The 16746-nt window shown below is 39.8% G+C and overlaps 1 protein-coding gene across 5 annotated transcripts; it reads right to left on the bottom strand.

Moving 5' to 3' along the window:
- Positions 1-1439: 1439 nt before the first annotated feature.
- Positions 1440-15770, bottom strand: LOC113119623 (zinc finger protein 646-like). Of its 5 annotated transcripts, none has more exons than XM_026289221.1 (5): positions 15356-15761; positions 7625-9798; positions 7069-7393; positions 5524-6675; positions 1440-4277 (listed from the first exon to the last, which is right to left on the bottom strand). In XM_026289221.1, the coding sequence occupies exons 2-5, from the start codon at positions 9582-9584 to the stop codon at positions 3338-3340; spliced, it is 4377 nt and encodes a 1458-aa protein (XP_026145006.1). In that variant the 5' UTR covers positions 9585-9798; positions 15356-15761; the 3' UTR covers positions 1440-3337. The 5 variants fall into 5 exon arrangements, with proteins under 5 accessions (XP_026145006.1, XP_026145004.1, XP_026145005.1 ...); XM_026289222.1 differs by adding an exon at positions 5356-5448 and having other exon boundaries at positions 4123-4279; positions 7069-9798; positions 15356-15769; XM_026289223.1 differs by adding an exon at positions 5356-5448 and having other exon boundaries at positions 4145-4279; positions 5589-6675; positions 7069-9798; positions 15356-15770.
- Between the last annotated feature and the right edge of the window lie 976 nt (positions 15771-16746).

Raw genomic sequence — 16746 nt, 5'->3', positions numbered from 1 at the left:
ATATGGTTAGTGTTGCACATTTATCTTCTATTATTCCAGTCAAACAATATTCTTTTATATTATTCAATAGACTGTTAACACGCTAACAAACGTTAATATTTAATGGTACGTCAAATGTAATTATTTGAAGTTAATGGTAGGCCCCTAACAAGGTACACAAACAACATTGCTACCACTAATTAGATTTCATTGAACAATTAAACCAAAGTAGGCAAAGTTACACTGTCGTTCACCAAGATAACAATTAAAATCAAACTTACAACGCAAAAAAACATTAATTACTCCGATGACCAATTTCTGAACTTACCGTTTGCTCAATCGCAACCATTACTGAAGCGTTTGGGTGCAGTTATATCTGATTGGTTGTACTCACGTTGGTCGATACTGATTGGCTCCCACCGAATGGCAGGCCCTGCCTACCATCCGGCTGCCAGTTACTGCCTTCCGGCTGTCAGTTACTGCCTTCCGGCTGTCAATGGCAGCCACTTCCTGCTGCCAGCTGCCGATTTTTTATCTGAACCCCTGCTGACTGATTCGTAGCTAACGTTATATATAAAAGTCCTTTGTACTATTTATATAAAACAACTACTGTGCGTACATTCAAGGACGTACGTGTCCCAATTTAATTCCCCCTCATCCCTACTTTCTTGTATAAACTCCACGATCTTAAAAATAGAGAAAAATAAAATAAATAAAAATAAAATAAAAACAAAAAATCTGCTAAAAGTAAAAAAAAAAAACATAACTTGAAGAAAAACTTGATTTTGGTTTATCGGTTAAAAAAAAAAAGTATTGCATAAATATTATCGTGCATAGAAATGACTGATTATATATTAGTGTATTTATCAAAAGTTTCAAGGATACCTAGACTATATCAGAGTTCATCTTGGTGATAAGCCTGAACAAAAGGAGCAAAATCCTATGTGGTTTTAACTGTACAAGACAAGTAATGGTGAGGAATTCATTTTGCTATTATTTGATTACTCAGTTAAGACAAACTGCTTACCCCAGCTGTCAGGTGCATTAAACATCCTAAAATCCATGAATGGAAACATTCATAATAAACATACTTTACCAAGGACACCATGAAATTGAAACCAGATGGTGGACGGTGACTCTTTCAGAACACCAACCATGAGTGGCAAACTTTCACACATAAATGTAGAGTGAATGTCACATTAATTTTTATTATTTGAGAGCATTGAGGTTATAATTCAAACATGTTCTGTTAAGAAATTAATTATCAAAATGTAGTTTAAAAAAAGTATACAGTCACATATATGTGTGTTTGTGCATATATATAAACAATATATATGTGTTTATATATATATATATAGATAGATATAGCTTATTTATATATAAACAAGGAAGAAAAAAATATTAAAACTTTTATCATTTATATTTGGAATCAAATCTTGCCAAAGTAGCAACTGTGCACCTGGGAAGATTATTATTTTTTTTTTTTACTATCCAATTGTGTAAAATTTGCAAGGGTAAATGTACATAAATATATAATCTTCCCGTGCTTTGATCATAGCACATACAACTTCATTTTCACTCAAAATACATTTACATAGCACCAGTGCTCCAAGGAATTATAGGTTGAAAACAAGCTCAAAATAGTAAAATACAATTAAATAAAAAAGAAAGCCAAAACAAATAAATACATGGGTTAACATGGTTTAACTGAGGAGTTCAAATAAGATTGCCTTGCTGACTGTAATGATCACAAAATAATTCCTTAACGTGTGAGCTTAAAGCGTGAAACAGGCACATCCAATCTTGACATGAGCGTGGGGGAGACAGTCACGACATCACGTGAGAAAGTCAATATAATAATACAGTGATATGTTTACACTCATTGTACTGCAATCAAAACACACATTATTACAGTTCCCTGTTTATTGCACAAGGGACAGAAATGTTCGTTTAAAAGCATAACAAACAATGGCAACGAAAGTGGAGATTACAGTCACTATAACAAGTGTTTTTTATGAGTCCTGCCATTCCTGACACCGTGTCCGACAGCCTCTGGAGAATGGAGGGGTCGAAACAAGAAATCCTAAAACTGGGAGCTCTAAAACTAGCGTTTTTCAGTTACAAGTGTTAATATAAATAAAATGCATACTACGGTGTTCTTTTATAAAAGTTTTCCTGTAAATAATACAGTCCGAGGTACAATACAATACAAGGTAAAACCAAATGCCATTACAAGCCTATCAATATACATTTTTCTCCTTTTCACTTTTCTCCCATTTTTTTTTTCATAGCACAACCCTATCGCTTCTATACACTAGCAGTTAGTTGCAGTTTTAAAATATGGGTTCTGAGCAACATCGTAAAATTAAGGGGGGAACGAATGAATGAACCCAATAAGCGCAGTGCTGTCACCTGCTGAATAGTGAGGTTTGAAGCTCATCTTCGTGCTGGAAGGACCACACAAGTTAGAAAAGTTAGAACATCAACAAAAATGGGGAAGAGTACAAAAAAAAAGAACTTCTGACAGTCCTACACAACACAAATGTGTTGCCTTCAATAACTGAAGACGTTTCAAATACGCTCTATACACTGTTAAACATAGTTACTTCTACTTCTTAAACATACAAGTTGCTCGACACGTCTCGAAATTCATCGGACAATCAACGTGTTTTCTTTGTATTGTCTAGGATTGAAAATTTAGAATGCTTTCAAGACTATCAATCAAAGCTGGGCATGGGATGAAATGTATGGATTTCTAATGTGTGTTTCTTGTGGCAGTTACCCTGACCATGGGGATACGTGTCCATTTTGAACCTAAAGTCACTATAATTTAACCTGCCCATTATGACATCACAAAAACAATACTGATCTAACAGTACCATGGTGGGAAAAGTGCTATTTAATACACAATATATATGGAAATGTCTCATTGGAAAGCAATCCATTTTTAAGAATTAAAACAAGATGCCAGCTAGTTTGCACTTCTTCAAAAGGCTGGTATCAGAAATGAAGGCAGTGGCCCTCAATGTCCCCCACCCCCAAAAGGGAACTATGAAAATGCAAGTAAGGTCACCAGTGGTATTTAGGATAAGAGAAAGGGTGGGGAAAATGTCACTATGACCTAAACTAACAGTTATTACGCAATGTAACAAATCCATTGTTTAATCCAATGTTTCAGGGTACATGCAGGGACAGTTCTCTTAACCTAAACAACAACCTGTTCAACAAAAGCCTCACGGCCACACCTCAAGCACTAGAGATGACTGAGAATAAAAGGAATGGGGGTTTTGGCACCTCCAAAATCCTTGGCGTGTTTCTCCGAAACAAACCGCAAGTTCTGCTTCCCCAGTTCTCACCACTATAGAAAGGGCCCAGACGGAATACTCAGTAAGTTGGTGCCCATGGTCAGACTAGAAGAAGGTGACGAGCTGTTCCAGTGGACCTTCTGATGGTGTCTTAAGTTGGATTTGCTGGAGAAGTGCTTATCACACTGCTTACAAGAGAAAGGCTTTTCCTTGGTGTGGATGCGCCGGTGGCAGATGAGCTGGGTGGAGACCCGGAAAGCCTTACCACAGTCCGGGCACTGGTAACGCTTGGGTTCAGTGTGGATGCGTCTGTGGTTTTTGAGTGCCATCAGGTTGGAGAACTCCTTCTGACAGGAGCTGCAGAAATAGGTGCCCATTTTGTGGCTGTTCTTGTGATTTAGAAGCGAGCTGGCGTGACGGTAACCACGGCCGCACTGATCACAGATATGCGACTTACACCCCGCCTCACTGCGACTCTGCTGTTGTTGCTGCTGTTGTTGTTGATGCCCAGATGAGCTGCTCCCTCTGAGGCCATGGTGTGAGGGGTTAAGCTTTGGAAGCCCATCAGGATCCAGTCCCTGGGCCTGCATCAGCGTAAGGTCAAGCCCAGAGCCCCAACCCACATCTGAACCCCTGGACGAAACCCCAGGCTGTTGCAATGATTTTGGTGCACGGCCATGTTGCATTTCCAAGTGGAGTCGAAAGCTAGCCTGGGTAGGGAAGCTCCGCCGGCACAGAGTGCAGGCTAACTCCACCTCTTTTCGGTGCACTCGGCGGTGGTTTTGTAGTTGGGAGGAGACACGGAAAGCCTTGCCGCATTCTGGACAGCGGTGTCTTCGAGTTTCAGAATGGATGCGACGGTGGTTCTTGAGTGTGAGCAGGTTGGAAAAGGTCTTGAGGCACACAGTGCAATTGTAGATGCCGACAGTGTGGATGTTTTTGTGATTAAGGAGTGAGCTGGCATGCCGGTAAGATCGGCCACACTGGTCACATCTGTGGAGACGGAGGAAAGGAAAAGTTAATCTCCCCTGCTCACTGTCCTTTTAACCCCTCAATAGTTAGTAAGACAGATTAGTCTGAAAGTAGTCTGGCAACATGTAGCTGACTTCTATGATAAGTGCATTGACGGATACACAAATACAGGTATATGATCTTGAATCCAGCTGCCAAAACTCAAAAAAACTGGCCCGGCTTGGGGAAGATAACTTGAATAACATTGCCTATTAAGGCAGTGAATAAACTGAACTTGAATTAGAACTTTGAAGTATCCACCGATTGGGTTTGGTTTTAAATTGAAGGCAGTGGTATAATATTCTATATAATTTATGGTGGTAATATATGAACTGTAGATGTATCATTTTGTAACAGTCTACAGGACAAACCTAATCATGAGAAAATGTACTGCAAATCACTGCTTGCTTTCAAACTCATAGTACTTGTACTAAAAGATAAGTAAAAATGGATATGTTACCATGTATAGAAAGAGTACACAAAGGAATTGTTATTTTCTTAAAATAACATAATTGTACAGGAAATAAGGTTTTGGTCAGAATAAAACATGGAAATTTATGAATGCTTGTTCTCATCATTTAATATGATAATATGGAAGTAGTGTGTTAGTGTTATTATGTTGGCACATTTCAAAAACAGTTTGTTTTCTGCTTGATATTTATATTGTCTTGGCAGCAAATTGAGCAAAGTTTCAAGCTTTACTTTAAAAACAACAAAAGCTATATTTATACTTAGTAAACATGCATTTAAAAAATGGGTCTAAGTCCCATGTTAAATGCTGTTGGGCCCAGATCAGTATTTATTACTGGAAGCATGACAGCTGATATAACATGGTCAGTATGAGTACTTATGGCAACTGAATGCTAAAATGGAAACTACAGTAAACTACACCATACATTCTAGTATATTATCAATCAGATCAATAAAGGAGGGAATCAATGATTTGGTACAATACACACACATCTACCTAGTAAGTACATAAAAATGTCCCTATTATATCACGACATCCTTACAATCTATTGCATATTGCTAACTGAAAGCAAAGTGGGGGGTAACTTATCTGGTCTCCACTAATCATACTGTCCAAACTTCAGAAAAATCCGAATTCCGGCACGCGTATGGTCCCAAGGAAGCCGGATTGGAGATCATATACCTGTAATAGACATGTAGAAACCTGTGATCTTTACTAGTTCACTTCAAAAATCACGAACAACAGACGCAAACTCACGTGAACCGGTATTCCTCTCCCTCTCTTGTGCTTGAAGTGTCCTTCCTCACGCCCTCCTTGCCTACCTGGTTGTCCCCGCAGCGGTGCCTAGCCAGCCCAGAACGGCCCTGGAAGCTCTTCCCGCAGGTGGGGCAGCCAAAACGGGTGTGGCCCTCCTCATGGACTCTCTGGTGATTGCGAAGAAAGCGGGCCAGCCGGAAAGCCTTGCCACAGGTTGAGCAGATATGTCGCTTCTTCTGTGTGTGGATACGCATGTGATTGCGCAGGGCCATGTAGTTGGTGTACGGCTTGTCACAAAAGGAGCAGCTGAAGTTGCCAATTTTGTGTGTATTTTTGTGGTTCAGCAGACTGCTAGCATGCTTGTAAGAACAGCCACAAAGGTCACAGGTAAAAGGACGTTCTTCACGCTCTGGAGACCCCAGGTCACCTGTCTCCATGCTCATATTAGAGCTGTTGAAGGAGGCAGAGGAAGAAGGAAGCTGGGCACTGCAGTTATGCGAGGCCAGATCTGTGGTTGTAGTAAATACTTGAGAGCACCCATCACATTCATATTCAGTTGGAGGAGGAGCCGTCTGCATGCTGGGACCAGGAAGAGGACCAGGAATATCTTTGCAGAGCTGGTTGCTGGTATGTGTTTCAAGTTGCCTCTGGTTCCTGAAGCCCCTACCGCAGTCAGTGCAGGTATATTTCTTAAGAGCGAAATGCATTCGGAGGTGGTTCTTCATTGCCAGTCGATTTGGATAAGTGGAGTTGCACACGTTGCAGTGGTATTCACCAATCTTGTGTAGGTTCTTATGATTGGCCAGACTGCCAGCATGACGGTAAGTACGTCCACACTGATCGCAAGCAAAGGGGCGGCGACCGCTGCCATCATCAACTTGCTGGGCCCTAGCCCCCGCATACGGTTTCTTGAAACCTTGAGGCTGACCATAATTGGTGTTCAAAGGAGGATTCTGAATCTTGGGGTCACCCATCCTCATAGCTTGGAGCTGTGATGGGCCTCCCTCATAGCGGGCACCATTGGGATGAGACATGCTTTGAACCCTTTGTTCTCGATCTCCAGTCTTTGCTCTGTGCTCTTCGTGTAGCCGTAGATGATTTATCAACTGCTTCTGAATCTTGAAGGCTTTCCCACACTCCTCACACTTGTGCCTGTGAAGAGACAAAACACACAAAAACGAGCAGATAAGAAAGCAGTGTTAAAATGCTCTTCTAAAAAAGGAAGAAACAGAAAAAGGGAAGGTCCCCTTACAAATACAAAGATGACTACGCAATGCTCAAATGGGGTACAGACATTATGAAATTCAGACTCAACTTTGTGTATGTGTGTATATCAGTATGTTTGTTGCCCTCGTCTTTTCTAATGGGAAAAAAATCACCAGTGCACACTTGCTTTGACACTCAATTTTCATTAAATCTATTAATTCAGTGATGACCTGGGTAATCACATGAGTGGGGAACTCATGATAATACATAAGCATTCAAAGTATGCAAAGAGAACTAAACAGTTAAGAGTATTATAGGTCACATGCAATGCTGGCTAACCTCTTTAAGTCAAAATGAGTCCTCTGGTGGTTCTTGAGAGCCAGTAGGTTGTAGTAGCGTTTTTGGCAGACAAGGCAGCGGAAGACCCCAGTCTTGTGAGATTTCTTATGGTTGAGCAGGGAGCAGGGGTGTCTGTAACTCCTTCCACACTGGTCACACCTGTGGGGCCGATCACCAGAGTCTGGCAACTGCCGAGGGTCTACAGGCCCACCGCTGCCACTGGTACCAGCACCACCCGTCATCCCTTTAGCTCCATTCATACCCTTGTTCAATGCCCCCACTCTCGCCTTGCCTGGACACAGGTGAGTGATCAGCTGGTGGCGATCTGCAAAGAACATGCCACAGTCAATGCAAATGTGGTTCCTTCCATCCATTTTGCCATTAGAATTAGAGATAGTGCCATCCAAGCCATGTGTAGATCCATCTGGCCGGGGATGTCCATGGACTAGCTCGTGGTTAAGCAAGTCCTGCTTTCTGCTGAAGCTCTGGCCACATGTGCTACAGATCAAAATACTGGTTGTACTACCTTCTTGTCGCCTCCTCCACTCTTGCTCACCTATTGGAGAGAGGGCAGAGGAGGGTCCTGCCCCATGGTTAACCCCATGGCTTCGTAAGTGGCTACGAAGTGCCCTCAGGCTGGCGTAATGGTTTCCACAGATTGTGCACTGATAAACCTCTCCATCGTCATCATCTTTGTTATCCATTCTTTTACTGTTGCCCTGGGAGTTGACTTGAGCACCTCCAAACTGCATCAGATCATGACTACGCCTCTGGCGAGCACTTTCTTTGAGATTGCCACTGCCTGCTGGCAGGGAGGCACCACCAGGACTATGGAAGCTCATGTTATCCATGTAACCATTGGTCATACCGCCTTGGTTGACACTGTCTGCTTGACGATGGTTTTGTGGAAGAGGTGAGTGACCAGAATTGCTTTGGGCAAGAGAGCCATCGAATCGGTCATGGAATTCCAGTGAATCCAGGCCACTGTTGTGGGAACTGTCTGGGACAAAGTGTGCTGCATCACCAAGATTACTGGTCAGTGAAATTGGCGTTGTTGCACCACTCTCCTGGTCCTGAGCATGTACAAAGCCTTGTTGAGAGTCTAGCCCTGTCAGTGGCTCAGAGGAAAGCCAATCTCCCTCTTCTGTACCCATCAACTGTGAATTTGGCCGGGATTTGTGACTACGGAGGTGGCTATGAAGTGCTGCTAAGTGTGGATACTGCTTACAGCAAACAGTGCACTGATATTGACCAGTTTGATGGGAGCGTTTATGATTAACTAGACTCCCAGCATGTCGATAGCTTTTCCCACAATCTTGGCACTTAAATCGGCGTTCAGCATCGTCAATGGCTACAGACTGCTCCTGTGACCTTGTCCCACCATTGGATGATGATGTTGATGTTTGAGAGTTTGAAGCCAGTCCATCAGAATTTAAAATAGCAGGGCCATCTTGAGCATGTGTTGTGGTGTGAGGGTCATGGGTAAGATAATGAATTTTGAGACTCTCCAAGTCTGGATGTCCCGTTCCACAATATGCACAGGTATATATGGCATTATTAACAGGAGGGCCTAGCATTGGGTCATAACGCTTGTCGGGTAATGGAGGCATTGGAAGAGGGTCACCTAGAGCAGGTGTATAAGGATTTACCGCTGGGGATCGAACAGAACTAAGATTATGAGGCACTATCCCTGGGAAACTACGTGTAAGCCCCAACGAAGATGATGCAGCATTATGTAACAAAAGGTGCTCTTGAAAGTCATTCTTATTAGGCAAAGCAACTTGACAAAGATGACAAAAGCTGGGTGCCATGTCATTATTCTGGGGGCCAAGGGGACGAGAGTCAGATTGTGCTTCAGGCACAAGGGCTCCCATGGACATTCCAGGGGGCTTAAATTTTGAATGAGTGCGTTCGTGAGCACTTAGAGCTGCAAGATTATTGAACTGTTTGTAACAGACATTGCACTTATACGTGCCCTCTTGATGAGACTTCTTATGGTTTACCAAGCTACCATGATGACGATATGTCCTGTCACATTGGTCACATTTGAATGGTCTGTCCCAGGCATCTTCAGATCCTGGAGATTTTTGTTTGTCGTGGTCATGGCCAGGCATCATTCCACTGTTGTTAATGTGACTCCTGAAAGCTGCATCAGACAGATCTTGTGCTAGATTATAATCCCTTTCTTCATCAACATTGTCATCGTTCTCCTCTTCAGCTTGGGCACTTGGAGACAAGGTGTGGATGCGGAGGTGGTTTTTGAGCGCCACTGCATTGGGCAATGTTCTGGTGCAGACCGGGCACTGGAAGGAGCCCATCTCATGAGTTTTTTTGTGAGAAGCCAAGCTACTGGCATGCTTAAAAATACGTCCACACTGCTCACATTCAAATCTGCCATTATCTTCTTGATGATAGTGTGCTTTCATGTGCTCCAGTAGGCTAGGTGTACTTGGGCAAATGATGTCGCATTCTTTGCAAGGTATACCCTTGGCACGATTCATATCATGCATAGCCATGATGAGAAAATTGAAATGGAAGGGGGAAATGTCCACATAAAATGATCCTCGAACAAAGAAGAAAAGGGGGCAATGTGTGATGTTCAGCTCTCTGCTTCTGTAGTATCAGCCATTTTACCTGGGTGACAGATATTCTCTCCAATCAGCCTTTCAATTCCACTCGATCAGAGGAGTTCAGAGAGGGTCTGGACAGTTGTGGGGCATCAGAGGAAAGCTGAGAAAATACAAAAAGAAAAAAATGTTTTAATTTCATATATCTATATTCACCATTTTAATATATATATATAAGTGACAGAAACAGTTTACAAATCTAGATGCTAGTTTGAAACAGCATAAGAAACGCTGTACCAAGAGTAAGTAAATTAGAGATTATATGCAAAATGGGTATGGCCTAAAATTATAAAAGAATATATAGTGACCACCTAGATGATCAAGAAAACTTTTTGCAGAATGTACTATAAATAGCAACTGCATGGTGATTCAGGAATATAGCAGCCTTGGGACCTATCTGGAGGAACTGAACTGAAGCAAAATAAATGTTCCTACATTTTGGAATGTTCATCTCTTCCTTCTTCAACCCGGTAAAAATGTTGGTCATGCAAACTCAACATTTAGGAGGGCGTCAATGTGCCAAAACACTTTCGTAAACAAGCAGTTTGGGTCAAAATTGATTAAGAGATACTCACTAATGGCTGTCTAGCCATTCAGCTGTTCCTATGTTTGACAAAAAATATAATTGGAGCTATTTTGACAGCTGAAGTGAGCAATTTGCAAAAACAAACAACCAGAAATCATGCAGTGTCAATACAAGCTGTCAATATAAGAGTACTAAGGCCTATACAATGCAATAAAATTTAGCAGAATAAACTAAATGCAAATTTGCAGCGATGCTTCAATGAATATAAATGAGAATGCAAATGGTGTAGGTTGTTATCTGCACCCTGATACAACTAAATACAGCAGTATGGTATACAAACTCCTACAAACAACCAAGGTTACATTGCCTTGTCATCCCCTGGCAACTCTTTAGCTAGTCTGCCAAAATAAGCTCCAATGCCACATTTATGCTCAGATTAATAACTACAATGTATTTTTTGATTAATTATATGGCATGGCAGCTGATTTTTGAGGGAATCTTTTTCATTTAAAGGCGTCATATGATGCGATTTCAAGTTTTCCTTTTGTCTTTGGAGTGTTACAAGCTATTGGTGCATAAAGAAGATCTTGAAAGTTGAAAAGATATTCTTTGTAAAGTTAAGACTTTTACATTTTAATGGAGGACTGCCCGAAAGTATGTTTACATATGTAAAGGATTTCCCACAGATAATTAAAAACATGAGTTTTGAGCAGTGTAGAGCAGTGGTTTTCATTTCCAGTCCTTGTGCTCCCTTTTGAAGCGAACATATACGTTCTTTTCAAAGTGCATTGAAGTGTGCAAAACATGAATTTATATATTTTATTTACAGAGGTATATGGTGTCACACTTGTCTGTGTGTGTGAAGACGTTGCACAACTCAAATCCATTAATTAATATTCTGAATTGAAGTAAACTTAAACAGATTTCCCCTGTTCAGGGAGTAAGGAGCAATGAACACTGTGTAGGGACCATGTCAATCAGAACATAGTTCATGCATGTAGCTCACTTCTAACGAGCTTATTATCTGAATCAGGTGTGTTAACAAAGAGAGACAATGCAAAATATGCAGAGCTGGGGGGTGCGAGGACTGGAATGGAGAACCGCTGGTGTAGAGTAGCACTTGTCGTTTTTCATTTCTCTGATCACAAATGCAGACATGGTTTTATGTTTACACAGTGCAATGCGATGCAAAGTGTAAAAACACAGTATAAGTTATTATAATCCGTAATCATGTCCCCACTGGATGCAACAAATGGTTCATTTGTAATAGGGTTTATTATTTTTATCTTGTAGTGCCAATGTTCTGACCTGGACACGCATCACAGTACGGCAAGGGGCGTAAATTAAGACTGACCAACATTTTATTGCATTTCCACATTTCATATATTTGTGAACTGATGACCCCAATTTTAATACTGAAAGTTACTCTTAAAACTAGTTTTCGTTGTTATCCATTGTTAAATCAATCTGATGTGCTCTTCAAAACACATGCATTATTCTGATTTTCTGTTGCTTTCACTGGTAAACTGAGTGCTAGTACTCACTTCAAAATCACTTCCTCAGATTAAATCACTGTCATGGGCATCGCTAAAGCCAAGTGAAACTTGGTCACTTTGGCTCCAATATAAATACAGAACCAGCCTGATTCAAAAAAGATTCAGTATGTTTGGCAGTCCAAAATAAGTGCCACCACTTTTCTTACTCAGGATAATATGTAAAGCACAGTATTATTCAAGTGGAGTTTACTTTAACAGAACTAAATAAAAGGCATGACCACAAATTCACTTCAATTAGTCTCCACTGGGGAACAATTCATCTTACCACACAACTTGAATGAAAGAAAGTGCTCTTTTACCACACAATGGCCATCAGAAAACCGAAACACTAGAAAGCCCAGCTGGATTATTTTCCTGCCTCTCTCAAGCCAGTTGTTTGGCATTATTTCGCTGTCAGTACAATAACCTCAACAATAACCCAATGTTCAGACAATATGTGACTGATATCAAAATCTGTCAATGTGAAGTGATCTGGCGGTAAAAAAGAGGTCAATAAGGCCTTGTTTAGAGCTGCAACAGGGTTTGAAGAAAAATAGTTTCTAATGGATCAGATTATTCTGCATGGGTCACATAAGTATAATTTCATTGTAGCTCTGAATCAGCCTGTATTTGTAGGTCACCAATTTGCTTTACAAAATGTGATATCCCTGTATGCATCTCATGTCATTTTAAACTAATATTTTATACAATCACATTCAAGCTGCTAATTATAACAGTAAGGAAAGGAAAACGCCAGTTTTTTCCATATTCCACTGTGTTCTTCCCTCAACTTGAGTGATATTACTGCGCCAAGGTCGAAGTGCATCAAAGTGCTCTTCCACCATACTTTATAGTTATCATTTCTTATCCGCTTAGAAAATCACCGGTTTATTTTGTGTCACCACACTTACTTGTGTAACTACTCATGTAATCGTCTTTAAATAGGGAAAACATGGAAGTGTTTAGTGGCTTCTAAATTCATCCGTTTGGATCCTTAGAAATGAATGGTGCTAAGGTAAATGCTAGCATAGTGGCGCCACGCGCTACAGCGATTAAGTGCACACACTGAGATGGGAGAGGTACAGATCACCTTATCTAAGTTGATGGAAGAACATAGTGGAATATGGAAAAACGGTGGCGTTTCCCTTTAAATATATCCATGATAATCAGGTTAGTCTGGTACCAAGGCATATATTTCTGTAATTATCTAATATATCAAGTAATTGAACAATGAAATATACTATGGAAAAATAAGTGCTTCAAGGCTCATGTAAGTTCCACATACTAAAGTTTCAAAATTTTAAGTTTCACTATTTCTTACATTTGTAATAACATTTTGTGCTACAAGTTGCAATACAGATTATGTTAAGTGTTTATGATGTGATTGTGATCATCATTCAAGAACAGCACAATCTGCTGTATGTGGAATTAATTTATTCTCACAGCATCTGTGATCCAAGTTAAGATTGCATACCCTTAGGGTATATAACCTGACCAGTGGTCTCTGACTCAAGACCATCTGGATGCATTAGCTCATCAACGCTGACAAGATCCATACTGCAAAATGCCAGATGGGTCAAGATTTACAGTAGGGGTGCATCGATCAAGATCGACCGATCATTATATTTGCGAATATAACACATAATTACTGTATTTGCAGTAAGGGATGGTTTAGACGTTAATTAACTATAACTTTACAGTAGCATTTTTCATTGTAGAATTGTACTACCCACTGTTTTAGTGGGAGGTAGGAAAATCTGACAGCGTAGGACAAATCTACAGAACACCGGCTTTACTGACGAGATGCGCATTTGATCGGCCGATCTTGATCGGTGCACCCCTAATTTACAGAATAAAATGAATGCAGTAATATACAAATAGACTAATTACACCATGTTTGCTCATTTGAAGGTTGGTACAAGCTGTACTAGAACATGTTGAAGTGAAATAATTTTTTTTTTAAATCATGGTATAGTGTTGATATCAGCTGGTAATATCATGGTACTTATCCGATATATGTACTTGGACATTTAACAACTGAATTATCATATAACATCACAAAACATGGTAATGCATATTGTTTTTTGTTATTGAAATATTGTGTTTAAATCTAAGTCATGCTTTACATTGCATCACCAGTGATAAACTTGATAACTATTTTTTGCTTTACTACAATATTTTCAGTCATTTCCGATAAGGATTATAAAATAAAATAAAAATTTATCATTCAGACAATTGTGTGTCAAAAAGTTAGGTAAAACAGCTAAGCATAAAGAAACAGGTTTTATTTATAACTTGGCTTTTATTTTCCCTATGTACAAACAGCTCTCAAATCATTATTGCAGCATGTTATGAAGCTAGAAAATGTTGATGGTTTCATAGCATTGTATTATTTTCCAACCAGAAAAAAATAAATAAATATTCATTTTAGCAATTCACTTGATATTTAAGATTTTATTAACTCCCTTTATATTTCTGGACATAATTTTACATTCTTCTAATAATCAAAGGGACCTTTTACAGCTCTTAAAAACTAGTAAACAGTGATAAAACACATGGGCTCATAAAAAAAATTATAATAATATTTCTAGTAACTTGCCTATCATCTAAATATATAAACTGACCCTCCCAAAACATTGTTACAGTTGAAATATGTTATTATGCATTATATTTTGTTATTTCCCAATGGCGCAGCTCACAAAGAAACAAACGGATGGGAAACAACACGTCTGTGTGGACCCCTAATGATAACAATAATTTTCGTCAACTGGAACAAAAGACGTTTTTATATCAAATATAAGCGATTAACGCCTCGACATGACCTTGGCATGACGCTCCCACACCCGCTTTTTATCCGGACAAAAGCAGATGCAGATACCCGACATTCCGCGTCATTTTCCCTCCCCAGACTCACCAAATAAGACGCCAAAAGTCCTGAACCCAGACAAAAATGTAGTGCATCCAGTTGGACTTGATATACTATAATGTCTTTAGTCAAATACGTGTGTACATCTTTGTGAGGGATACCTAAAAATGTACATCCTGACCCGTGTGTTTTTCACAGGATGCGCGTCGCGCGAGTCTCTGTCTGTGTGCAAATATTAGCTGGTGGGCTTTAGCACCAATAACGAGTGTGTGAAGGAAGGAAAAACATAATTTTCGAAGCGACAAACGCTTTAGACGAAATATTCGCGCTCATTTGTTGTCAACCTCGTGTGAGGGTTCGAATGCGCGAAAAAAAAAATCCGGCGATCGCATCGATTGTTTTAATGTGTCGGTCTGACAGCGACAAACCCCCTTCAGCTAACGCGCTAGCCTCTCTTCACGATATTAGCGCGGGAGCAAACAAAACAGTCTTTCAAACAAAATAAACCATTGTGATGTCGTGTGGATAAATAATACTCAAAAATAAATCTGTCTGAAACGATACACGCCCGGCATTCAGTGTGAAATGGTTTCTGCTTCGCAGTAAGGTCAGTGCTAGTCGGCTAACGTTAGCTGCCTAGCGACACAAAGATCCGGAGGCTCGCGAGCTCTGATTCAATGAATGTGGCCATTGTGTGCAATTAAACAAACACCTTCAAGCTGCAACCACTTACCCGACTTACAGACGTGCGCAATGATCAGGAATGGGGGTTTATGCTCTTTTTGATTGCGCAGATGATAAATTGCATGTTCAGTCGCTCGCCATAGTCATTTTTTAACTCTTTTTTTTTTTTTCTTCAGCGGGCGGCTCCACCGTCTCGTTCTCGGTGTATTGAGCACACTTCCTGCTGCGGGCTGAACGGGGATGTAGATCTGCGGACGTGCTTCACCGCGTCATTCTGCGCTCATCTCCGTGTGTTTGCGTTGGAAGTTAACATTGTCCGTTGAAGCGTGTACCTAATTTTTCTCTAAAATCATAAAGCAGATGTTTGCTTTAGGTGTTTCCAGTATTTGGGTAACGTTAGACAATAGACAGTGTCTGCAAGTTTTTGTCCATCCACTGGAAATGCCACCCACCAAAAAGTACCATGTTTTTCTATGCTATTACATTGGAAAACTGTGGGGGCTACATGCATTATTTCAGTAATTAAAATGTTTAAGCCAAAAGTTAAAGGGAAACCTGTCCACTTCCATTCTAGTATTTTTTCCAATGTGGAAGTCAATGGGCACCGTCAACTGTTGGTTTACTAACATTCTTCAAACCTTTCATAAGGGACAATTTTTTTTAAATTGAGGTTTATACATGACATGAAAGCTAAATAAATAAGCCTTCCATTGATGTATGGTTTGATAGGATCAGACAATATTTGACCGAGATAAAACTATTTGAAAATCTGGAATCTGAGGGTGCAAAAAAAATATATTGAGAATATCCCCTTTAAATTTGTCCAAATTAATTCTTAGCAATGCATATTACTAATAAAAAATTATGTTTTGATATATTTATGGTAGGAAATTTACAAAATGTCTTAATGGAACATGATATTTACTTAATATCATATGATTTTTGTCATAAAAGAAAAATGTATAATTTTGACCCATATTGTTGGCTGTGTGGGTCCAGACTTATGACTGTTTTTTTTTTGGTTCAGGGTCACATATATGGGGTTGTGTTAATAATTACAGAATGTAAATTTTGGATGAACTATCCCTTTAATTAGATAAAAAATTGTTTCCTCTTGTTTGGGGTTTTGTATGATGGCTTTAAAACATAATTGAAACGTACCTGAGATTGTCATAAACAATTTTTTTGCTATAGCTGTTGTTTTGCTATAGTACATGAACACATTAACACACACCGGCTTACATTCATTTTCAATTGTCACATGTTTTAAAGGTTATAGATTGATACATTTTGTAATTACACTATTTAATGGCCAAAACCATTTTGTCTGTTATGTACATTGAATTTTCAATTTAAGTTATTGTTCTGGTTGCATATATTGTTGCATTTTATTGTGCGTACATTTTTCTGGGACATCATTAGAAGAATGGCATCTACGCT

The sequence above is a fragment of the Carassius auratus genome, chromosome 19 (genome assembly GCF_003368295.1).
Source record: "Carassius auratus strain Wakin chromosome 19, ASM336829v1, whole genome shotgun sequence".
In the NCBI taxonomy this organism is placed as follows: domain Eukaryota; kingdom Metazoa; phylum Chordata; class Actinopteri; order Cypriniformes; family Cyprinidae; genus Carassius; species Carassius auratus.
Note: the sequence above shows the minus strand (reverse complement) of the source record. Positions and strands in the feature narration are given on the sequence as shown.

Excerpts from the sequence above, each read along its gene's own strand:
- LOC113119623 (XM_026289219.1), bottom strand. The coding sequence starts at position 9,584 with ATGGCTATGCATGATATGAATCGTGCCAAGGGTATACCTTGCAAAGAA. Across the intron at positions 6,676-7,068 it reads ACTCATTTTGACTTAAAGAG|GCACAAGTGTGAGGAGTGTG; the intron begins GTTAGCCAGCAT and ends GTCTCTTCACAG. Across the intron at positions 4,278-5,523 it reads GGAGAGGAATACCGGTTCAC|ATGTGACCAGTGTGGCCGAT; the intron begins GTGAGTTTGCGT and ends CCGTCTCCACAG.